This window comes from Salmo salar, chromosome ssa06 (assembly GCF_905237065.1).
Source record: "Salmo salar chromosome ssa06, Ssal_v3.1, whole genome shotgun sequence".
NCBI classification, from domain to species: Eukaryota; Metazoa; Chordata; class Actinopteri; order Salmoniformes; family Salmonidae; genus Salmo; species Salmo salar.
This window is the reverse complement of record NC_059447.1, coordinates 89,651,557-89,676,886: the sequence shown is the minus strand read 5'-3', so window position 1 is coordinate 89,676,886 and position 25,330 is coordinate 89,651,557. Positions and strand designations below refer to the sequence as shown.

Genomic DNA, 25,330 nt, shown 5'->3' with positions numbered 1-25,330 from the left:
ACAGTGTACCCTATACCAAAAGATACAAAGGCCTACTCTTCTAAACTGTAATGGTATATCCTGCTATTCAATACAGCACTGCCCGAAACTGCACCATTCTATTCCCTGGTCCCCCCTCCACTCTATTCCCTGGCCTGCTCCATGCTGTTCCCTAACCCCCCCACCACTCTATTCCCTGGCCTGTCCATGCTGTTCCCTAACCCCCCCACCACTCTATTCCCTGGCCTGTCCATGCTGTTCCCTAACCCCCCACCACTCTATTCCCTGGCCTGCACCATGCTGTTCCCTAAAACCCCCACCACTCTATTCCCTGGCCTGTCCATGCTGTTCCCTAACCCCCCACCACTCTATTCCCTGGCCTGCACCATGCTGTTCCCTAACCCCCCACCACTCTATTCCCTGGCCTGTCCATGCTGTTCCCTAACCCCCCACCACTCTATTCCCTGGCCTGCACCATGCTGTTCCCTACCCCCCCACCACTCTATTCCCTGGCCTGTCCATGCTGTTCCCTAACCCCCCCCACCACTCTATTCCCTGGCCTGCACCATGCTGTTCCCTAACCCCCCACCACTCTATTCCCTGGCCTTTCCATGCTGTTCCCTAACCCCCCACCACTCTATTCCCTGGCCTGTCCATGCTGTTCGCTAACCCCCCACCACTCTATTCCCTGGCCTGTCCATGCTGTTCCCTAACCCCCCCCCACCACTCTATTCCCTGGCCTGTCCATGCTGTTCCCTAACCCCCCCACCACTCTATTCCCTGGCCTGCACCATGCTGTTCCCTAACCCCCCCACCACTCTATTCCCTGGCCTGTCCATGCTGTTCCCTAACCCCCCCACCACTCTATTCCCTGGCCTGCCCATTCTATTCCCTGGCCCCCCTATGCTACACAGTCTAGTGTTCTAATCTAAACAGAACTGTATCAGTGTGCCCGTCATGCTTTTTAAAGGAGAGAGCTCAGCTTCCTTCCTGTTTAGGGATTCCTCCACCCTCCACCGCATCCCTCCTCCCCATTCCCCACTCCATCCCTCCTCCACACTCCCCCTTCTATCCCTCCCTCCACCCCATTCCCCCTTCTATCCCTCCCTCTACCCTCCTCCCCATTCCCCGCTCCATCCCTCCCTCCATCCCTCCTCCCCATTCCCCCTCCATCCCTCCTCCCCATCCCCCCTCCATCCCTCCCTCCATCCCTCCTCCCCATTCCCCCTCCATCCATCCCTCCATCCCTCCACCCCATTCCCCCTTCTATCCCTCCCTCTACCCTCCTCCCCATTCCCCGCTCCATCCCTCCCTCCATCCCTCCTCCCCATTCCCCGCTCCATCCCTCCCTCCATCCCTCCTCCACACTCCCCCTTCTATCCCTCCCTCTACCCTCCTCCCCATTCCCCCGCTCCATCCCCCCTCCACCCCCCATTCCCCCTCCATCCCTCCCTCCATCCCTCCTCCCCATCCCCCCCTCCATCCCTCCTCCCCATTCCCCCTCCATCCCTCCCTCCATCCCTCCTCCCCATCCTCCCCCTCCATCCCTCCCTCCATCCCTCCTCTCCATTCCCCCTCCATCCCTCCCTCCATCCCTCCTCCCCATTCCCTGCTCTATCCCTTGACAATGTATCTGTATCCCTCCCTAAAGGTCAGAGCTCGTAGTGTGACCTTGTCTTCCATCAGGGAGGGCGTCCCGTCTTGAGAGTATAAAGAGCTGGGCCAGCATCCAAAATGGCCCCCTATTCCCTATATCCCTCAAACTCAACTCTGGACCTCCAAGCCAGTTCCACTGCATTGTTTCCATTGTTGCCCTCTAATCAGGGACTGATTTAGACCTGGGACAACAGGTGTGCGCAATTAATTATCAGGTAGAACAGAAAAGCAGCAGGCTCCGGACCTCGTAGGGTAAGAGTTTAGTACCCCTGCCCTATATAGTGCATAGGGATTTGGTCAAAAGTAGTGCACTATATAGGGAATAGGATGCCATTTATTCTCTGTTTAACACCCCTTTAATGTCATCATGAAATATGAGGTCATTAGGAGATATTAAAACACTGCTGACAAACTCATTAACAGGAGACATTAAACGGGGCGGGGGTTGATTAATCCGCTTTAACGATTATTTTTAAGTGGTTCTGGTTTAAACTTAATACAGATTTACTGGGGATCTAACTGAAGACAAAACAGTAACACTGTGTGAAGGGTAGGGAGTCGAGAGGCCCTGAAGGGCAAGATAAAGTCATTGGCGTTTGACCACAGCATGTGTCCTCTCTCCTTCATTCCCTTTTAGCTGAACTTCAAAGGGCTCAAGGGGAACCAATATTATTTCCAAACCATCCCAACAGTCCTACATTTTGTTAGTGGTTCAGACTTTTGGGATGGAGATCATTAGAAATATACCTATTTTAAAAGGTATTCAACAAAGGCTGCACACACACACACACACACACACACACACACACACACAGGTTTTATTTTTAAGCCATATTGTAGGCCTTCAAAGCACAATTATCTGATCCAACTCTTAAAAAAAAAAACAGAGCCTTTTGTTTTGACCCAATAATTTACTGTTTGACCCAATAATCTATCTGATTGGTTCCAAAAACCCTTTTCTCATCATGTTGTTTTGGACTACTGAAATCTGGTTGTGGCATGTGAGGCCTGTGTGTTTATGTAGAAATGTCACCCTCTTGTGGAATGGAAAAATAACAACAATTTGGGCGATCCGGAAATGATGTACTCATGACGTACATCCGTCATACCAACCAATCAGCGTGTACGTTTCCCACGTCTCCCTCCACAACCAGCTAGTTAGCTTTCTAGCTAAATGATACGGAACCCGAAAACCAAAGCGAACAACGCATTTTCTTTAATTTGTTAACGTTTACTGATACAACAAACGCGATCAATAATCAGCGTTTGTTTACGGTTTGTAACGCGCGTGAAAACGTACCTCTATAATCGAGGGTAGCGTCGCATTACCTTGTATTTTTCCACTGCACCGGTTTTATGTGAGCACAAAGGCCCATACAGCCCGCTGTTTCCAAGCATGTATCCTTGGGGTACTAACTACGGTGGTGGCCATCAACCACCTTCGCAGCAGAACTTTGGTGCGCCGTCTCCTCAAGGCGAAGGCTTCGGAGGAGGATTCGGGAGCTACGGAGCCGCTACGCCCGCAGCTACACCCGGTTCGACTTTCAACAGCCTGCGGGAGCAGCATCTCCAGCAGATGCAGCAGCTGCAACAGCTCCACCAAAAACAACTCCAATCCGTGCTGCACCACGACAGGAACGTAGATGCAAACCCCTATGGCGGCGGTGGTACTGCGGCCGAATCGTGGCAAGGCAGTACGGGATATGGGTATGGTCCAACGGGGCCCGGTGCCCCTTCCCCTTATCAAGATGAGTATCAGACCGTGCAAGCCGGCCCCCCCGGACCACAACAGCAGCTGCCGCCGCAACCACCACAGTCCCCGCAGTCCAAGGAGGCCCAGCCTCCCCCACCAGATTCGACCCTTCCGGTGCCCACTCAGAACAATGGTACTCCAGCGACTAAAGAGGTAAACAAGAAAGAATCTTTGGCCTCGAAAGACCAGGCACATTCCTCTGCGTCGGAGGAGGAAAAGCCCGATTTTACGTCAATGTCGTTGCAGGTAATATCTTGGATGTGTATTTCACATTGCAGCAGTAGGTCTCCTTTCCACGGCGCATGCAAACGTACCGTACTTCATCTCAGGAATGACGAGAATGTAACTTATATGATTTGCAATTACTCATTGCATCAGGAAGTCGTTGTTTCTGCGTGCTATTGTCATAGCCTGACCCCAGATTTGTTTGTGTTGTATAGCAAGCTCCTATGATTTATCAATGACCGTAGGAGTCTGCAAAACAGCACAAACAGATCTGGGACCAAGCTAGTAGTATTGTTAGTTTCTAATTGTATTTTGATCTTCTCATCACCCATCTTGCATGAGATAGGCCTGCTTATCATTCCCCCACTCATCTCTCAGAGCAGGGTTTTAACTATAACACAATAGTAGCCATGTTTATTCCATCATATTTACAACAAGCAGGAAGGGAAAGGGGGCTGCACATCCTAACCAGCGTGTCTAATATTGTCATGTTGATATTATGTTTGTTGTTCTTGTCATCCAGGAGCAGCAGCAGTACTGGTACAAGCAGCATCTCCAGAATCTGCAGAGGCTGAAAGCAGAGAAGGCCAAACAAGGCCTGGGTGATGGCCCAGCGCCCCGGCCCCACTCGGCAGCCGCGCCTCCCCCTCCATCGGAACCCCCTAAGAACGCCCCTCCACCACCTCCACCCAAAGAGCAGCCCCCACCACCACCTCCACCAGAGGACAAAACGGTAAGGAGAAACCTGACTGTTTCACACGTCTGACATTAGAATTGTAGGTAAATGTATTGGTCTGTGAGACATATCCCATTTATAACAGACGATGTGATATGTTACCTGTAAAAAAAGAATATATGAATTAGTGTGATTTTTCTCTGTGTATGAAAGGGATAATGTTGACATACGCAATCTTCTCCACACAATCGTCTCCTGAGAGTGTGATATGTTTTAAAATGCAACATCTTCAGAATGTAATGACTGTGTGGTAACAATTCAGTGATATGGTAGGTATTCACGTATCGGTTAACCAATGTCACGGGAAAAAATACAAATCATTGAATGGGAATGTTAATTAAGCTGCCTCACGCTACAGAAACAAGAGAAAGGCTCCTGCCCCTATATGTCATTCTGACTGGGACAAGGCTAAAGGCTCTTGCCCCTATATGTCATTCTGACTGGGACAAGGCTAAAGGCTCCTGCCCCTATATGTCATTCTGACTGGGACAAGGCTAAAGGCTCCTGCCCCTATATGTCATTCTGACTGGGACAAGGCTAAAGGCTCCTGCCCCTATATGTCATTCTGACTGGGACAAGGCTAAAGGCTCCTGCCCCTATATGTCATTCTGACTGGGACAAGGCTAAAGGCTCCTGCCCCTATATGTCATTCTGACTGGGACAAGGCTAAAGGCTCCTGCCCCTATATGTCATTCTGACTGGGACAAGGCTAAAGGCTCCTGCCCCTATATGTCATTCTGACTGGGACAAGGCTAAAGGACTCTTCGCTCTCTGCGTTCTACGTACTTCTGTGCAGATGAATATTTGGAACGGACCGTATTATGATCAGGGGGACCAGTACGGAGGGAAAAAACATTATGAAATGTATGCATTCACTACTGTAAGTCGCTCTGGATAAGAGCGTCTGCTAAATGATGTAAATGTAATGATGATCTGTTGCTCTTTTTGCGTGGATTTTGTAGAGCCCTTAAACTCTTCCAAGGCGTCCTTCCTTACTTAGTTAGTTTGGGTTAACTTTACTACTACTCCTCTCCACCTGCAGCCTGCACCCCCAGTCCAGGACCCAGCAGAGGCAGCCCGGCTGCAGCAGCTCCAGAGCGCAGCGGCCCAGTGGCAGCAGGCCCAGCAGCAGAGAGCGGGCTACCAGTACCAAGCCCTGATGCGTCACCATGCTCAGCTACAGACCATCCTCAACCAGTACCAGCAGTGTATCCAACAACCTGCACATCTAGAGGTAAGCAACGCTCTAATGACACAATATTATTTCCATCCTTTCTAACTAGGCCTATGTCTAACTCGGTCTTACTGGGCCTAGGTCTTACTGGGCCTAGGTCTTACTGGGCCTAGGACTACTGCTTCCACCAGAATCCAGCAGCTGTATACAAGTTTGTGGTCTGTTCAACTAGTTTAATGCTAATAGCAATCCACTTTATTTGCACAGAATCTTGCACTGATAAAATAAAATAACATTTTGGAGTGAGCATAGAAAGTATCATCGTATCGTGCTGTCTCTTTGCTCCTGTCAAAGTGTGTGCTGTCTCTTTGCTCCTGTCAAAGTGTGTGCTGTCTCTTTGCTCCTGTCAAAGTGTGTGCTGTCTCTTTGCTCCTGTCAAAGTGTGTGCTGTCTCTTTGCTCCTGTCAAAGTGTGTGCTGTCTCTTTGCTCCTGTCAAAGTGTGTGCTGTCTCTTTGCTCCTGTCAAAGTGTGTGCTGTCTCTTTGCTCCTGTCAAAGTGTGTGCTGTCTCTTTGCTCCTGTCAAAGTGTGTGCTGTCTCTTTGCTCTTGTCAAAGTGTGTGCTGTCTCTTTGCTCCTGTCAAAGTGTGTGCTGTCTCTTTGCTCCTGTCAAAGTGTGTGCTGTCTCTTTGCTCCTGTCAAAGTGTGTGCTGTCTCTTTGCTCCTGTCAAAGTGTGTGCTGTCTCTTTGCTCCTGTCAAAGTGGGTGCTGTCTCTTTGCTCCTGTCAAAGTGTGTGCTGTCTCTTTGCTCCTGTCAAAGTGTGTGCTGTCTCTTTGCTCCTGTCAAAGTGGGTGCTGTCTCTTTGCTCCTGTCAAAGTGGGTGCTGTCTCTTTGCTCCTGTCAAAGTGGGTGCTGTCTCTTTGCTCCTGTCAAAGTGTGTGCTGTCTCTTTGCTCCTGTCAAAGTGTGTGCTGTCTCTTTGCTCCTGTCAAAGTGGGTGCTGTCTCTTTGCTCCTGTCAAAGTGGGTGCTGTCTCTTTGCTGTCAGGGTATTTATAGTTTCATTTTGAAAGACGAACAGATTAAGCCTGTTCTATTCTCCTCAATGTCCTCTAGACAATGCCATGGACACGCAGCTTAAATTTCCACTTTTATTTGGGTCCAATAAAAGTTTTTCTAATTCCCACCTGTGTAGACGATGGCTATGGCCATGCAGCTGGGTCACTATGAGACGCAGCAGCAGCAGTTTGTCCCGGTGTTTGCAGACTGGGGCCGCACCTTCAGCCAGTGGCAAGAGCAGTTCCAGTCCTACCCACATAAAGACCAGCTACAGGACTATGAGTTACAGTGGAAACAGTGGCAGGAACAGATGAACTCCACCTCAGCACACCTACAGGTACAGTACAGCCTGAAGAGGAGAGGCCTCCCCTCTGCCTCTGGGGTCTGTTCAGTAGGATGTAATGTTACAGGACGTTTTAGATATATATGTTCATCTGTCACATACAATAAGGGACTAGATTCAGCTGTAGTCATTGCATTTCTATCTGCAGCGTTTTAGGTTGCTGAATACATCCCCAGGCAGCTTCATGTAAAGGCGCTGCTGATGTGAAAAGAGGCTTCATAAATTTGATTGATTTGTTGCAGGAGAGGGTCACCACCCTGCGAGCCATGCAGCAACAGTACGGAGGCGGTGGACAGTACGGCGCTGATCAATACAGTAGTAGTAATCAGTATGGTAGTGGAGGGTACGGGGACCAGTATAACCAATATGGTCAGTACCCACACTCTGGACCGGACTCACAGATTCAACAAGGTCACATGGTGAGCCCGTCCATGCCGTCCCAGCCAGGTAGCCAGCCCTCGTCCGCCTCTGGATCCATGTCGCAGGGCCCTCGACCAGGGCAGCAAGGCCCCTCAAATGCCCAACGCATGGGAACCCCCACAGGAGAACCACACCAAGGGCCTCAGGCAGAGCAGTACAACCTGTCTGGACCTCCAGGGAGAGGGGCAGGCCCAGGAGGGGCAGGCCCAGGAGGGAGAGGGGCGGCCAGACCACCAGTTCCACCACCAGGACAGCCTCCACCCTACCAAGGCCCCAGAGGACCAAGGTAACTTGTGTATTCATGACATAATGATATTCAAACTGTGTGATTGTGTTTCACTTGGGGGCTAACCTCTTGACCAGAGAGATGTTGTTTGTACCTGAACATGATAATCTGGAGGTTAAATTAATAAATGAAAATAATTGTGGCTTGGACAATGGTTCAAAAAAAAAAAACAAAGTTGCAATTTCCAAAAACAGGCTGTTGACAGACATTCATGTGATTTGCTTTCTTTTCGAGGTTTGATGGTCCGAGAGGGAACGGCCCGCTGTTTGACCAGCAGCAGCAATCTGGACAACAGCAGAGGTTTAATGTTCCACCAGGCCCCAGGTTCAACGAGCAGCGCCAGAGGTTCGACCAGCCTGGCCCCAGAGGACCAGGGCCTCGATTTGGGCAGCAGGGGTCCCGGTTTGACCAGCCCCCGAGACAGAGCCCCCCTGGCCGCTTTGAAAGACCACCTGGTCCCCCAGTTCCCCATATAGGCCCACAGCCTAAACCAGACACTGGTAAAGACACACAACCACTACAGGGTAAGACTGAGACGCCGGCGGGCTCCAAGCCTCCTACTAATAAACCTACCGGGCCAGCGAAACCAGGAGCAGAACCGGAGGATATGTCAGAGGACATGTTGGACTCACTGGACGGCTTCTTCGTCCAAAATGACCCCATCCCTCAGACGAAGGCAGAAGCTGACGCTGCTGCTGCTGATAGTAAGGGATCCACCACCAACATGGAGAAGGTGAGCCCTACTGGTCCTGCCGGTGCCAAGCCCCATGTGTCCACCGACGCCTCGGTGTCCCAGAAAACCGCTTTCAAACCAGGTGGACCAGATGGGCCATTGAAGAATAATGTCAATAACAACAACAGGCCTCAGGGACCACCGGGGCCGAAGCCCCACGGACCGGAGCCTTCGAAGACAGACCCAATGACCAACCAACCTCCTGGTCCTCCGGGGCCCATGGGACGTGGTAGAGGGGGACGTGGCCAGCCGCTAGGGTCTGTCAGAGGAAGAGGGGAGGTGGATTTAGGGATGAGGGGAGGTAGAGGACGAGGAGAGGCGGATGGAGGGATGAGGGGAGGTAGAGGACGAGGAGAGGCGGATGGAGGGATGAGGGGAGGTAGAGGACGAGGGGAGGTGGATGGAGGGATGAGGGGAGGTAGAGGACGAGGGGAGGTGGATGGAGGGATGAGGGGAGGTAGAGGACGAGGGGAGGTGGATTTAGGGATGAGGGGAGGTAGAGGACGAGGGGAGGTGGATTTAGGGATGAGGGGAGGTAGAGGACGAGGGGAGGTGGATGGAGGGATGAGGGGAGGTAGAGGACGAGGGGAGGTGGATGGAGGGGTGAGGGGAGGTAGAGGACGAGGAGAGGCGGATGGAGGGATGAGGGGGCGAGGAGGAAGAGGTGGTCTGAGTGGACGTGGAGGAAAACAGCCCGGTATCCCAGACTTCAGTCCCAACACTATCCCCCTGGGAGGTGGGAGGACGGAGGACGACATGGAGGGTGTTCCTTACGACTACAGACCTCCACAACATGGAGATTACAACATGGAGATCAACATGAGATCACAACATGGAGGACCAGAGGAGGACTGGCAGCAGGACCCTTCACTGGAGAAACCTGGAGGTCCTCCTCTGCCTGAAGAGGAGATGTGGGTCCCTGAAGAACACTACTACCCTCCAGAGGACTACTACGAAGACGCAGGGAGAGGAGGTCCCCCTATGGGGAGAGGAGAGCCTCTAGACGGGCACCACTGGGAGGAAGCAGACCCCCCACCTCCAGAGTACTGGGGAGAGGAAGGAGATCCCTACTGGATGGACCGGAGGCCCCCTCCTCATGGCATGAGAGGAGGCCCCCGAGCCCCCTTCCCTCCTGGGCGTGGTCGCCCTCCACGCGGCCGACCCGGCTTCATGCACCAGGGGGGTCCCAGACGCCCCCTTCCTCCTCCTCACGGAGCCATGGACCCCCATGACCCTCTAGGGTCCCCCATGGGGCCTCATGATGACATGGACCCTCTGGGACCCCCGCTGCATCGAGACTACAACCCCAGAGGGCCGCCCATACACCACGATATGATGGAGCGAGACATGAGGGGACGGCCTCCTCCACCAAGAGAGATGATGGACAGAGATCTGATGGGGCCTGGTGATCCTCCTCCATACCATGACATGGATAGGGACCTTGGCTGGCCCCCGGGCCCAGGACGACCCCCCAACCGCGGCAGAGTTGGGCCAAGGGGTCCACCTCCCCTTGAGATGATGATGGAGCGAGGGGGGATGAGGAGGCGTCCTACAGGCCATCGGGGAGCCCTGATGGGCCGGGGCATGATGCAGCAACCACCTCACCCACACGAGGAGCTGGAGGGGTACCCCCACGACGGGTATGGGGAGGAGTTTGGTGGTCCTGATGATGACGGGTATGGAAGACCGCTACCGCCACGTGATTGGCCGAACCGCCCGCCACATGAATACGAGCGTGAGGAGGAGTATTATCCCCATGATCAGCCTCCTCGCGGTGGGGAGTGGGACAGGGAGAGAGGACGACCACTACCAGAGAGAGACTACCCTCCCTACCCTCCCCCAGACCGCTTCAGAGAGGACGAGTGGACTGATGAAAGGGACCAAGATCGTCCTCCATTCGCCTACGAGGGAGACAGAGATCGTCCTCCATTCGCCTATGAGGGAGACAGAGATCGTCCTCCATTCGCCTACGAGGGAGAAGAGCATGGAAGAGGAGGCAAGCTACAAAGTCGCGACTACCCGGACGACCCTCCTTACAGGCACGATGAACCCCCCTACTTGCCCCCTCCAGAGTGGGAGAGATCAAGACCACCCCTTCCGGAGAGAAACTACCACCCAGACTTTGAGGAGCGTAGGCCCCATTACGACGGGCGAGCCGAACCACCTAGATCAGATCTAGGTATCCCTCCACCCACACCTTCCCAGGCCCCTGCTCCTCCCAGTACTGGACCAGACAGTTCCTCGGAATCAGCCTCACAGGGAACTGGACCGGGCATACTGGCTCTGTCACAACGACAACATGAGATCATCCTGAAAGCTGCCCACGAGCTGAAGCTTATCAGGTAAATTAGAGACATCGGGGTCGGGTTCAATTCGGGAAGTACATTCCAATTCTCTTCCATGCTTTTCAATTAGGAAAATGTGGAATTGCAATTTGGTTTACTTTTGTAATTGCCTGGAATTGAAATGGAATTGACCCCCAACCCTAAGAGATATGTATGTATGGAAAGGGTTGCCCATAAGATAGAAACTGTCTTGGTGAAACCTTGTAATTTTTTAAAGACCACAATATATATCAAACTATACATTACATTTGGAAAGTATTCAGATCCCTTGACTTTTCCCACATTTTGTTACGTTACAGCCTTATTCTAAAATTGATTCAAAAATTATTTTTTTAAATCTGATCAATCGACACACAATACCCCATAATGACAAAGCAAAAACAGTTTTAGATATCTTTGCAAATGTATAAAAAATGTAACCTTAAATATCACATTTATATAAGTATTCAGACACTTTACTCAGTACTTTCTTGAAGCACCTTTGGCAGCAATTACAGCCTCAAGTCTTCTTGGGTATGATGCTACAAGCTTGGCACACCTGTATTTGGGGAGTTTCTCCCATTCCTCTCTGCAGATCCTCTCAAGCTCTGTCAGGTTGGATGGGGAGCGTCGCTGCACAGATATTTTCAGGTCTCTCCAGAGATGTTCGATCAGTTTCAAGTCCGGGCTCTGGCTGGGCCACTCAGAGACTTGTCCTGAAGCAACTCCTGCGTTGTCTTAGCTGTGTGCGTTGGGTCGTTGTCCTGTGGGAAGGTGGACCTTTGACCCAGTCTGATGTCCTGAGCTCTATGGAGCAGGTTTTCATCAATGATCTCTCTTTACTTTGCTCCGTTCATCTTACCCTCGATCCTGACTAGTCTCCCAGTTCCTGCCGCTGAAAAACATCCCCACAGCATGATGCTGCCACCACCATGCTTCACCGTAGGGATGGTGCCAGGTTTCCTCCAGATGTGACGCTTGGAATTCAGGCCAAAGAGTTCAATCTTGGTTTCATCAGACCAGAGAGTCTTGTTTCTCATGGTCTGAGAGTCCTTTAGGTGCCTTTTGGCAAACTCCAAGTGGGCTGTCATGTGCCTTTTACTGAGGAGTGGCTTCCTTCTGGCCACTCTACCATAAAGGCCTGATTGGTAGAGTGCTGTAGAGATGGTTGTCCTTCTGGAAGATTTTCCTGGTCACCTCCCTGACCAAGGCCCTTCTGCCCCGATTGCTCAGTTTGGCCCGGCGGCCAGCTCTATGAAGAGTCTTGGTGGTTCTAAACTTTTTCCATGGAGGTCGCTGTGTTTTTGGGGACCTTCAATGCTGCAGAAATGTTTTAGTACCCTTCCCCAGATCTGTGCCTTGACACAATCCTGTCTCGGAGCTCTATGGACAATTCCTTCGACATCATGGCTTTGTTTTTGCTCTGACATGTACTGTCAACTGTGGGACCTTATATAGACGGGTGTGTGCCTTTCCAAATCATGTCCAATCAATTGAATTTACCACAGGTGGACTCCGATCAAGTTGTAGAAACATCTCAGGGATGATCAGTGGAAACAGTAATGCACCAGCTCAATTTCAAGTCTCATAGCAAAGGGTTTGAATACTTAAGGAAGGAGGTTTTCCATTGCTGTAAAGTACTTAAGTAAAAATACTTGAAAGGTCATCCTAAGTAGTTTTCTTGGGTATCTTTACTTTACTATTAATATTTTGGAAAACTTTTAATTCACTACATTCCTAATGAAAATAACGTAATTTTTACTCCTTACATTTTCCCTGTCACCCAACAGTACTCCATTACATTTTGAAGGCTTAGCAGGACAGGAAAAATGTCTAATTCACCACTTATCAAGAGAACCCTGGTCATCCCTACTGCTTCTGATCTGGCGGACTCACTAAACACATGCTTCATTTGTAAATTATCTTTGACAGTTGGAGCGTGCCCCTGGCTATCTTTTAAATACATTTAAAAAAAACTAGACAATGTAGTGGTCTGGTTTGCTTTAATATAAGAAATTTGAAATGATTTATACTTGTACTTTTTGATACTTAAGTACATTTTATCAATTACATTTTCTTTTGATACTTAAGTATATTTAAAAACATAATCTTTTAGACTTTTACTTAAGTAGTATTTTACTGGGTGACTTTCACTTTTACTTGAGTCATTTTCTATTAAGGTATCTTTACTTTTACTCGAGTATGACATTTGGGTACTTTTTCTACCGCTGGGTATTTCTATTTTTTTATTCGCAATCATTTCTAAAACCCTGTTTTTGCTTCGTCATTATGGGGTATTGTGTGTAGATTGATGAGGGGGAAAAAACAATTGAATCCATTTTAGAATAAGGCTGTAACATAACAAAATGTGGAAAAAGTCTAGGTCTGAATATTTTTAGTTTTTCTTTATTTTTACTATTTTCTACATTGTAGAAAAATAGTGAAGACATCAAAATCATGAAGTAACACATATGGAATCATGTAGTAACTAAAAAAGTGTTAAATAAATCCAAATATATTTGAGATTTTCCAAAGTGGCCACCCTTTGCCTTGATGACAGCTCTGCACATAGTTTTGATGTCTTCACTATTCACTTGAATGAGTAGGTGTGTCCAAATTTTTTACTGGCAATGTATAGTTTTTTGAAATGCTGTTTTTCACAACTGTTTTTTTGTGAGACACCTCTGTATGTAGCCTGAGGACCTGTCTGTTTGTGCTATCATTCTACTCATTGGCACCCTTTTGTGATACCATGTTTGGAGTACACGGAGAGGAATGTTAGCACAAAATAGGTTCTGGATTCCAGGCTACTCTGTACATGCATATTAGCAAATGAATCACACAGCACTTTAAATACAATATAGGTCTGTTTCTCTGGTACTGAACAGAGAAATGCAGGAGAATTTGACCGAGGGAGAGGCCCTATCCATCACGTCTGACCCCAAGACGGAGCTCCCTGCTGGGCTACTGGGGCTGGAGATACCCCCTGAGGTCCGGAGTGCCCTGCAGGTAAATAACCACACCTTATTGATATAAAATAGTACTAAATCATTTATATATTTCACATAAAGTATAGAATTGAACTGTTTGACATTTACATATAGAATTTAGCTTCAGGTAAATCTATAGACATTTGTTTGACATATTACAGTTTTGTGTATTTTCTTTCAAGCTGTTCTTGTATGTATGTATGTATGTATGTATGTAGGGTTGCAAAATTCCGGGAACTTTGAATGAAATCCTGGTTTAGAGGGTTCCAGGTTTCCTGCTTGTTCCCTCCTGATTCCGGGAATCCGCCAATCGGAATTTGGGAAAAGCAGGGAATTTATTGAAAGTTCTTGGAACCCTATGTATAACTGTTCAATCTTACAGTTGAGTCATGTCACTAGCTAGGTTTCCATCCAATTGGCGACAGATTTGCATGCAAATATTCAAAGAAATCAGCGTGAATTATACACATTTTCCCCACCAGAGATGTTTCCATCCAAATGACTTTTTCCCTTGTATTTTCATCTCTGCTGATGGTTTTGGCACAAAAGAAAATGGTTGAGTTTTATAAAGCAAATGTGCCCTGTGTTTATTTCCACGTGCTTTAGCCAACATCTCTCAGCCAGTGCAGGTAGACTACCTACATGATGAGATTATTATGGATAAGAGTCATGCTATTTTGATTTGTCAAATGGGCAGCCAAGCATCAATCATCATGTCACCAGAATAAGACCCTCGATATTTATTGGAAAGGAGCATCACGCTCATCACCGTGCTCTTTCACCAGCATGTGAAGTTCAGAACTTATTTCATCTGTAGTCTGATAAACTGCGTGGGTTTACCCAGTCGTAGTGAGAGGAGCACACAACAACGTTTCCACCTCCATTTCTTGCACCAATTTATTTTACCGACTCAAGCGCCCACCTTGTCAAGCGTGTTTTGTTTTTTCGACAGAATGTTTACTGCCAGATTTGTGGTTGTCATCAGGCCTCTCGTGGCATTTTAGTCATTTTTTATTATACTGTATGTACTTTACTCTCATAAAAAGTTTGGTTGGAAACCTGGTTATAATAGTTGGTTATAATAGTTGGTTATAATAGTTGGTTATAGACCTGGTTATAATAGTTGGTTATAATAGTTGGTTATAATAGTTGGTTATAATAGTTGGTTATAAACCTGGTTATAATAGTTGGTTATACACCTGGTTATAATAGTTGGTTATAGACCTGGTTATAATAGTTGGTTATAAACCTGGTTATAATAGTTGGTTATAGACCTGGTTATAATAGTTGGTTATAGACCTGGTTATAATAGTTGGTTATAATAGTTGGTTATAATAGTTGGTTATAATAGTTGGTTATGATGTTGGTTATGAACCTGGTTATAAAAGTTGGTTATGAACCTGGTTATAATAGTTGGTTATAAACCTGGTTATAATAGTTGGTTATACACCTGGTTATAATAGTTGGTTATGATGTTGGTTATGAACCTGGTTATAATAGTTGGTTATGATAGTTGGTTATAAACCTGGTTATAATAGTTGGTTATAATAGTTGGTTATAAACCTGGTTATAGACCTGGTTATAATAGTTGGTTATAAACCTGGTTATAATAGTTGGTTATGATGTTGGTTATGAACCTGGTTATAATAGTTGGTTATAAAAGTTGGTTATGAACCTGGTTATAATAGTTGGTTATACACCTGGTTATAATAGTTGGTTATAATAGTTGGTTATACACCTGGTTATAATAGTTGGTTATAAACCTGGTTATAATAGTTGGTTATAAACCTGGTTATAATAGTTGGTTATACACCTGGTTATAATAGTTGGTTATGAACCTGGTTATAATAGTTGGTTATAAAAGTTGGTTATGAACCTGGTTATAATAGTTGGTTATACACCTGGTTATAATAGTTGGTTATAGTAGTTGGTTATACACCTGGTTATAATAGTTGGTTATAAACCTGGTTATAATAGTTGGTTATACACCTGGTTATAATAGTTGGTTATAGACCTGGTTATAATAGTTGGTTATGATGTTGGTTATAATAGTTGGTTATAAACCTGGTGATAATAGTTGGTTATAGACCTGGTTATAATAGTTGGTTATAGACCTGGTTATAATAGTTGGTTATAGACCTGGTTATAGTAGTTGGTTATAGACCTGGTTATAATAGTTGGTTATTACATTTAAGTCATTTAGCAGACGCTCTTATCCAGAGCGACTTACAAATTGGTTATGATGTTGGTTATGAACCTGGTTATAATAGTTGATTATAAACCTGTTTATAATAGTTGGTTATAGACCTGGTTATAATAGTTGGTTATGAACATGGTTATAATAGTTGGTTATAATAGTTGGTTATAAACCTGGTTATAATAGTTGCTTATAAACCTGGTTATAATAGTTGGTTATAAACCTGGTTATAAACCTGGTTGTAATAGTTGGTTATAAACCTGGTTATAATAGTTGGTTATAAACCTGGTTGTAATAGTTGGTTATAAACCTGGTTATAATAGTTGCTTATAAACCTGGTTATAATAGTTGGTTATAATAGTTGGTTATGATGTTGGTTATGAACCTGGTTATAATAGTTGGTTATGATGTTGGTTATGAACCTGGTTATAATAGTTGGTTATAAACCTGGTTATAATAGTTGGTTATGATGTTGGTTATGAACCTGGTTATAATAGTTGGTTATAATAGTTGGTTATAAACCTGGTTATAATAGTTGGTTATGATGTTGGTTATAGACCTGGTTATAATAGTTGGTTATAAACCTGGTTATAATAGTGGTTATAGACCTGGTTATAATAGTTGGTTATAAACCTGGTTATAATAGTTGGTTATAAACCTGGTTATAATAGTTGGTTATACACCTGGTTATAATAGTTGGTTATGAACCTGGTTATAAAAGTTGGTTATAAAAGTTGGTTATGAACCTGGTTATAATAGTTGGTTATACACCTGGTTATAATAGTTGGTTATAATAGTTGGTTATACACCTGGTTATAATAGTTGGTTATAATAGTTGGTTATAATAGTTGGTTATAATAGTTGGTTATAGACCTGGTTATAATAGTTGGTTATAATAGTTGGTTATGATGTTGGTTATAAACCTGGTTATAATAGTTGGTTATGATGTTGGTTATGAACCTGGTTATAATAGTTGGTTATAATAGTTGGTTATAATAGTTGGTTATGAACCTGGTTATAATAGTTGGTTATGATGTTGGTTATGAACCTGGTTATAATAGTTGGTTATAAACCTGGTTATAATAGTTGGTTATGATGTTGGTTATGAACCTGGTTATAATAGTTGGTTATAATAGTTGGTTATAATAGTTGGTTATGATGTTGGTTATAGACCTGGTTTTAATAATTGATTATAAACCTGGTTATAATAGTGGTTATAGACCTGGTTATAATAGTTGGTTATAAACCTGGTTATAATAGTTGGTTATAATAGTTGCTTATAAACCTGGTTATAATAGTTGGTTATATAGTTGGTTATATAGTTGGTTATAATAGTGGTTATAGACCTGGTTATAATTTTTACATTTAAGTCATTTAGCAGACGCTCTTATCCAGAGCGACTTACAAATTGGTGCATTCACCTTATGATATCCAGTGGAACAACCACTTTACAATAGTGCATCTAAATCTTTTAGGGGGGGGGGGGTTAGAAGGATTACTTTATCCTATCCCAGGTATTCCTTAAAGAGGTTGGGTTTCAGGGGCCTCGGAAGGTGGTGATTGACTCCGCTGTCCTGGTGTCGTGAGGGAGCTTGTTCCACCATAGGGGTGCCAGAGCAGCGAACAGTTTTGACTGGGCTGAGCGGGAACTGTGCTTCCTCAGAGGTAGGGAGGCGAGCAGGCCAGAGGTGGATGAACGCAGTGCCCTTGTTTGGGTGTAGGGACTGATCAGAGCCTGAAGGTACGGAGGTGCCGTTCCCCTCACAGCTCCGTAGGCAAGCACCATGGTCTTGTAGCGGATGCGAGCTTCAACTGGAAGCCAGTGGAGGTAGCGGATGCGAGCTTCAACTGGAAGCCAGTGGAGAGAGCGGAGGAGCGGGGTGACGTGAGAGAACTTGGGAAGGTTGAACACCAGACGGGCTGCGGCGTTCTGGATGAGTTGTAGGGGTTTAATGGCACAGGCAGGGAGCCCAGCCAACAGCGAGTTGCAGTAATCCAGACGGGAGATGACAAGTGCCTGGATTAGGACCTGCGTGAGGCAGGGTCGTACTCTGCGAATGTTGTAGAGCATGAACCTACAGGATCGGGTCACCGCCTTGATGTTAGTGGAGAACGACAGGGTGTTGTCCAGGGTCACGCCAAGGTTCTTAGCACTCTGGGAGGAGGACACAATGGAGTTGTCAACCGTGATGGCGAGATCATGGAACGGGCAGTCCTTCCCCGGGAGGAAAAGCAGCTCCGTCTTGCCGAGGTTCAGCTTGAGGTGGTGATCCGTCATCCACACTGATATATATGTCTGCCAGACATGCAGAGATGCGATTCGCCACCTGGTTATCAGAAGGGGGAAAGGAGAAGATTAATTGTGTGTCGTCTGCATAGCAATGATAGGAGAGACCATGTGAGGATATGACAGAGCCAAGTGACTTGGTGTATAGCGAGAATAGGAGAGGGCCTAGAACAGAGCCCTGGGGGACACCATTGGTGATTATAATAGTTGGTTATAAACCTGGTTATGATGTTGGTTATAATAGTTGGTTATAGACCTGGTTATAATAGTTGGTTATAGACCTGGTTATAATAGTTGGTTATAAACCTGGTTATAATAGTTGGTTATAGACCTGGTTATTATAGTTGCTTATAAACCTGGTTATAATAGTTGCTTATAAACCTGGTTATAATAGTTGGTTATAATAGTTGGTTATAGACCTGGTTATAATAGTTGGTTATAGACCTGGTTATAATAGTTGGTTATAATAGTTGGTTATAGACCTGGTTATAATAGTTGTTTATAGACCTGGTTATAATAGTTGGTTATAATAGTTGGTTATAATAGTTGGTTATAAACCTGGTTATAATAGTTGGTTATAAACCTGGTTATAATAGTTGGTTGTAAACCTGGTTATGATGTTGGTTATAATAGTTGGTTATAGACCTGGTTATAATAGTTGGTTATAATAGTTGGTTATAGACCTGGTTATAATAGTTGGTTATAAACCTGGTTATAATAGTTGGTTATAGACCTGGTTATTATAGTTGCTTATAAACCTGGTTATAATAGTTGCTTATAAACCTGGTTATAATAGTTGGTTATAATAGTTGGTTATAGACCTGGTTATACTAGTTGGTTATAGACCTGGTTATAATAGTTGGTTATAATAGTTGGTTATAGACCTGGTTATAATAGTTGTTTATAGACCTGGTTATAATAGTTGGTTATAATAGTTGGTTATAATAGTTGGTTATAAACCTGGTTATAATAGTTGGTTATAAACCTGGTTATAATAGTTGGTTATAAACCTGGTTATAATAGTTAGTTATAGACCTGGTTATAATAGTTGGTTATAATAGTTGGTTATAAACCTGGTTATAATAGTTGGTTATAATAGTTGGTTATAGACCTGGTTATAATAGTTGGTTATAAACCTGGTTATAATAGTTGGTTATAGACCTGGTTATAATAGTTGGTTATAAACCTGGTTATAATAGTTGGTTATAAACCTGGTTATAATAGTTGGTTATAAACCTGGTTATAATAGGTTATAATAGTTGGTTATAAACCTGGTTATAATAGTTGGTTATAGACCTGGTTATAATAGTTGGTTATAATAGTTGGTTATAATAGTTGGTTATAAACCTGGTTATAATAGTTGGTTATAAACCTGGTTATGATGTTGGTTATGAACCTGGTTATAATAGTTGGTTATAATAGTTGGTTATAATAGTTGGTTATAGACCTGGTTATAATAGTTGGTTATAAACCTGGTTATAATAGTTGGTTATAAACCTGGTTATAATAGTTGGTTATAAACCTGGTTATAATAGTTGGTTATAAACCTGGTTATAATAGTTGGTTATAATAGTTGGTTATAGACCTGGTTATAATAGTTGGTTATACACCTGGTTATAATAGTTGGTTATAGACCTGGTTATAATAGTTGGTTATAGACCTGGTTATAATAGTTGGTTATAATAGTTGGTTATAATAGTTGGTTATAAACCTGGTTATAATAGTTGGTTATAATAGTTGGTTATAGACCTGGTTATAATAGTTGGTTATTGACCTGGTTATAATAGTTGGTTATGAACCTGGTTATAATAGTTGGTTATAATAGTTGGTTATAATAGTTGGTTATAATAGTTGGTTATAATAGTTGGTTATAAACCTGGTTATAATAGTTGGTTATAGACCTGGTTATAATAGTTGGTTATAAACCTGGTTATAATAATTGGTTATAATAGTTGGTTATAAACCTGGTTATAATAGTTGGTTATAAACCTGGTTATAATAGTTGGTTATAATAGTTGGTTATAAACCTGGTTATAATAGTTGGTTATAAACCTGGTTATAATAGTTGGTTATAAACCGGTTATAATAGTTGGTTATAGACCTGGTTATAATAGTTGGTTATGAACCTGGTTATAATAGTTGGTTATAGACCTGGTTATGATGTTGGTTATAATAGTGGTTATAGACCTGGTTATAAACCTGGTCGTAATATGGGTATAAACCTCGTTATAGTCCAACAATATATTTGAAGAAGACCACTTCGTTGTCATTTCCAGGTCACATTCATATTTCTGACTCTTTAAAAAAAAAATAGTTTTAGTTATAAATGATAGATATTTACCCATTTTTAAATGTGTTTTTAACCCACATCACTGTGTCTCCACCCCAGGCGACCAATCTCATTTCTAGCTCAACTGCTGCAAAAACAGTGGCGTGGGGAGACACCAAACCTCAAGATACTGGGTACCTGTCCTCCGTTCCTCCAGTGTCCAACACATCAGTCATCCCTAAGACTGTCGACTATGGACATGGACATGGTAGGGAAAGAAATAGGAAGCAGGGTTGGGGTCAGTTCCTGTTCCAATTCCATTCAATTCAGAAAGTAATCTAAATTCCAGTTCCAATTCCAAATGTCCTTTATTGAAAAGCATTAAAGAGAATTGGAATGCGTATTGGAATTTGTTTAGGAATTGGTACTTCCTTAATTGACTGATGTTAAAATGGAATTGCTTCTGTAAAAATATATAAATGTTAACTAAAGGGTGCTCATTGGAAACATAGAGAGAGAACACAGGAAGTTGTGGCTTGTATCTTTAAAAACTATAGGCCTGAAAGGTTTTAAATGAAGTGGTTATTCTGCTTCAGAAACACACCGTTGCCTCCTTGTTTATTTTTCTATTTTATTTTACAAATCAAATGTATTTGTTTCATACACATGGTTAGCAGATGTTAATGTGAGTGTAGCGAAATGCTTGTGCTTCTAGTTCCGACCGTGTAGTAATATCTAACAAGTCATCTAACCTAACAATTTCACAACAACTACCTTATACACACACCTTTATTTAACCAGGCAAGTCAGTTAAGAACAAATTCTTATTTACAATGACGGCCTAGGAACGGTGGGTTAACTGCCTTGTTCATGGGCAGAACGACAGATTTGTACCTTGTCAGCTCGGGGATTCGATCTTGCAACCGTTCGGTTAGTAGTCCAACGCTCTAACCACTAGGCTACCTGCTGGTTACTAGTCCAACGCTCTAACCACTAGGCTACCTGCTGGTTACTAGTCCAACGCTCTAACCACTAGGCTACCTGCTGGTTACTAGTCCAACGCTCTAACCACTAGGCTACCTGCTGGTTACTAGTCCAACGCTCTAACCACTAGCCTACCTGCTGGTTACTAGTCCAACGCTCTAACCACTAGGCTACCTGCTGGTTACTAGTCCAACGCTCTAACCACTATGCTACCTGCTGGTTACTAGTCCAACGCTCTAACCACTAGGCTACCTGCTGGTTACTAGTCCAACGCTCTAACCACTAGGCTACCTGCTGGTTACTAGTCCAACGCTCTAACCACTAGCCTACCTGCTGGTTACTAGTCCAACGCTCTAACCACTAGGCTACCTGCTGGTTACTAGTCCAACGTTCTAACCACTAGGCTACCTGCTGGTTACAGTCCAACACTCTAACCACTAGGTTACCTGCTGGTTACTAGTCCAATGCTCTAACCACTAGGTTACCTGCTGGTTACTAGTCCAACGCTCTAACCACTAGCCTACCTGCTGGTTACTAGTCCAACGCTCTAACCACTAGCCTACCTGCTGGTTACTAGTCCAACGCTCTAACCACTAGGCTACCTGCTGGTTACTAGTCCAACGCTCTAACCACTAGCCTACCTGCTGGTTACTAGTCCAACGCTCTAACCACTAGGCTACCTGCTGGTTACTAGTCCAACGTTCTAACCACTAGGCTACCTGCTGGTTACTAGTCCAACGCTCTAACCACTAGCCTACCTGCTGGTTACTAGTCCAACGCTCTAACCACTAGGCTACCTGCGGGTTACTAGTCCAACGTTCTAACCACTAGGTTACCTGCGGGTTACTAGTCCAACGCTCTAACCACTAGGTTACCTGCCGCTCCAGGTACCTGGAGGTAGGCTGTGCATGGTAGGCTGTGCATGTGTGTGTGTGTGTGTGTGTGTTTTCCCTCCCCAAGACATTGACCCCCACATTTCCATGTTGCTATCCAGACCTGGGTGCTGCCACGGTGGAGCGAATCTCTTACGGTGAGAGGATTGTGTTGAGGCCTGATCCTTTACCTGACAGAGAGAGGGAGAGGAGCTATGAAAAAGGTGACTGTGTTTATTTTTGGATGGTTCGTCGTTTTGAGACTTGCTAGCATTGGTTTTGCAGGTAGCAGCTAATTCTGTATGTCGCTTTGGATAAAAAGTGCCTGCTAAATGGCATCGATAATAACGATATGCTCCTTTCCCCCTATAGAACTGCTGGGCCCCCTGAGAGAGAGAGACCCCTACCACAGAGACCTGTACTACGACAGACGACCGGTAGACCCCTACATGGGGCGCAGGGAGTACAGCAGAGAGAGGGAGATGTACAGAGAAAAAGCTCCCGTGGACTTTGAAAGAGAGCGATACGAGAGGGAGCGTTATCCGCCTCGAGATGACAGGTATACCCGGTTACATTTAGTGGGGATTAAACTAGATTATTGAATAATACATGATATTGCTCTGGGTTTAACGACGCCCACAGTGAATGCTACGGTGTGTGTGTGAAATAACTACAAGCTCCACTAATGAATGTTGTCTTCTGTTCTTCTTAATGCAATCAGTCTATCAATCAAATCTATTTCTAAAGCACTTTTTACCTCAGCAGTTGGACTGCTTTTACACAACTGTGTGACAATGCTATGTAGAACTACAGTAAACGTGTAACATTTTGTTTTTGTGTTCTGTTCTTGCTGCTTCAAGCAAACACTTCATGGATGTTGATGAAAGGTATTATTTCACCCTGTGTTGCTGTGACTAGTCCAGCTGGTATTATATCACCCTGTGTTGCTGTGACTAGTCCAGCTGGTATTATATCACCCTGTGTTACTGTGACTAGTCCAGCTGGTATTATATCACCCTGTATTGCTGTGACTAGTCCAGCTGGTATTATATCACCCTGTGTTACTGTGACTAGTCCAGCTGGCATTATATCACCCTGTGACTAGTCCAGCTGGTATTATATCACCCTGTGACTAGTCCAGCTGGTATTATATCACCCTGTGTTGCTGTGACTAGTCCAGCTGGTATTATATCACCCTGTGTTACTGTGACTAGTCCAGCTGGTATTATATCACCCTGTATTGCTGTGACTAGTCCAGCTGGTATTATATCACCCTGTGTTACTGTGACTAGTCCAGCTGGCATTATATCACCCTGTGACTAGTCCAGCTGGTATTATATCACCCTGTGACTAGTCCAGCTGGTATTATTTCACCCTGTGTTGCTGTGACTAGTCCAGCTGGTATTATATCACCCTGTGTTACTGTGACTAGTCCAGCTGGTATTATATCACCCTGTGACTAGTCCAGCTGGTATTATATGACCCTGTGACTAGTCCAGCTGGTATTATATCACCCTGTATTGCTGTGACTAGTCCAGCTGGTATTATATCACCCTGTGTTACTGTGACTAGTCCAGCTGGCATTATATCACCCTGTGACTAGTCCAGCTGGTATTATATCACCCTGTGACTAGTCCAGCTGGTATTATTTCACCCTGTGTTGCTGTGACTAGTCCAGCTGGTATTATATCACCCTGTGACTAGTCCAGCTGGTATTATATCACAATGTGTTGCTGTGACTTGTCCAGCTGGTATTATATCACCCTGTGACTAGTCCAGCTGGTATTATTTCACCCTGTGTTGCTGTGACTAGTCCAGCTGGTATTATATCACCCTATGTTACTGTGACTAGTCCAGCTGGTATTATATCACCCTGTGTTGCTGTGACTAGTCCAGCTGGTATTATTTCACCCTGTGTTGCTGTGACTAGTCCAGCTGGTATTATATCACCCTGTGTTGCTGTGACTAGTCCAGCTGGTATTATATCACCCTGTGACTAGTCCAGCTGGTATTATTTCACCCTGTGTTGCTGTGACTAGTCCAGCTGGTATTATATCACCCTGTGACTAGTCCAGCTGGTATTATATCACCCTGTGTTGCTGTGACTAGTCCAGCTGGTATTATATCAGCCTGTGTTGCTGTGACTAGTCCAGCTGGTATTATATCACCCTGTGACTAGTCCAGCTGGTATTATATCACCCTGTATTGCTGTGACTAGTCCAGCTGGTATTATATCACCCTGTGTTACTGTGACTAGTCCAGCTGGTATTATATCACCCTGTGTTACTGTGACTAGTCCAGCTGGCATTATATCACCCTGTGACTAGTCCAGCTGGTATTATATCACCCTGTGACTAGTCCAGCTGGTATTATATCACCCTGTGTTGCTGTGACTAGTCCAGCTGGTATTATTTCACCCTGTGTTGCTGTGACTAGTCCAGCTGGTATTATTTCACCCTGTGTTGCTGTGACTAGTCCAGCTGGTATTATATCACCCTGTGTTGCTGTGACTAGTCCAGCTGGTATTATATCACCCTGTGACTAGTCCAGCTGGTATTATTTCACCCTGTGTTGCTGTGACTAGTCCAGCTGGTATTATATCACCCTGTGACTAGTCCAGCTGGTATTATATCACCCTGTGTTGCTGTGACTAGTCCAGCTGGTATTATATCACCCTGTGTTGCTGTGACTAGTCCAGCTGGTATTATATCACCCTGTGACTAGTCCAGCTGGTATTATATCACCCTGTGTTACTGTGACTAGTCCAGCTGGTATTATATCACCCTGTGTTACTGTGACTAGTCCAGCTGGTATTATATCACCCTGTGTTACTGTGACTAGTCCAGCTGGCATTATATCACCCTGTGACTAGTCCAGCTGGTATTATATCACCCTGTGACTAGTCCAGCTGGTATTATATCACCCTGTGTTGCTGTGACTAGTCCAGCTGGTATTATATCACCCTGTGTTGCTGTGACTAGTCCAGCTGGTATTATATCACCCTATGTTACTGTGACTAGTCCAGCTGGTATTATATCACCCTGTG

The 25,330-nt window shown here is 44.9% G+C and overlaps 1 protein-coding gene across 1 annotated transcript in view; it reads left to right on the top strand.

The window, feature by feature from the left end:
• The first annotated feature begins 2,750 nt into the window (after positions 1–2,750).
• Positions 2,751–25,330, top strand: part of ylpm1 (YLP motif containing 1) — a 47,813-nt gene continuing 25,233 nt past the window's right edge. The window contains exons 1-12 of the mRNA XM_045719537.1: positions 2,751–3,634; positions 4,137–4,346; positions 5,392–5,583; positions 6,716–6,916; positions 7,165–7,628; positions 7,863–8,748; positions 8,860–10,703; positions 13,550–13,694; positions 20,549–20,696; positions 22,407–22,508; positions 22,657–22,843; positions 23,145–23,171. Of these exons, the coding sequence (XP_045575493.1) occupies positions 3,032–3,634; positions 4,137–4,346; positions 5,392–5,583; positions 6,716–6,916; positions 7,165–7,628; positions 7,863–8,748; positions 8,860–10,703; positions 13,550–13,694; positions 20,549–20,696; positions 22,407–22,508; positions 22,657–22,843; positions 23,145–23,171 (5,009 nt within the window). The 5' untranslated portion in view covers positions 2,751–3,031. The remainder of the gene's footprint in view (positions 3,635–4,136; positions 4,347–5,391; positions 5,584–6,715; positions 6,917–7,164; positions 7,629–7,862; positions 8,749–8,859; positions 10,704–13,549; positions 13,695–20,548; positions 20,697–22,406; positions 22,509–22,656; positions 22,844–23,144; positions 23,172–25,330) is intronic.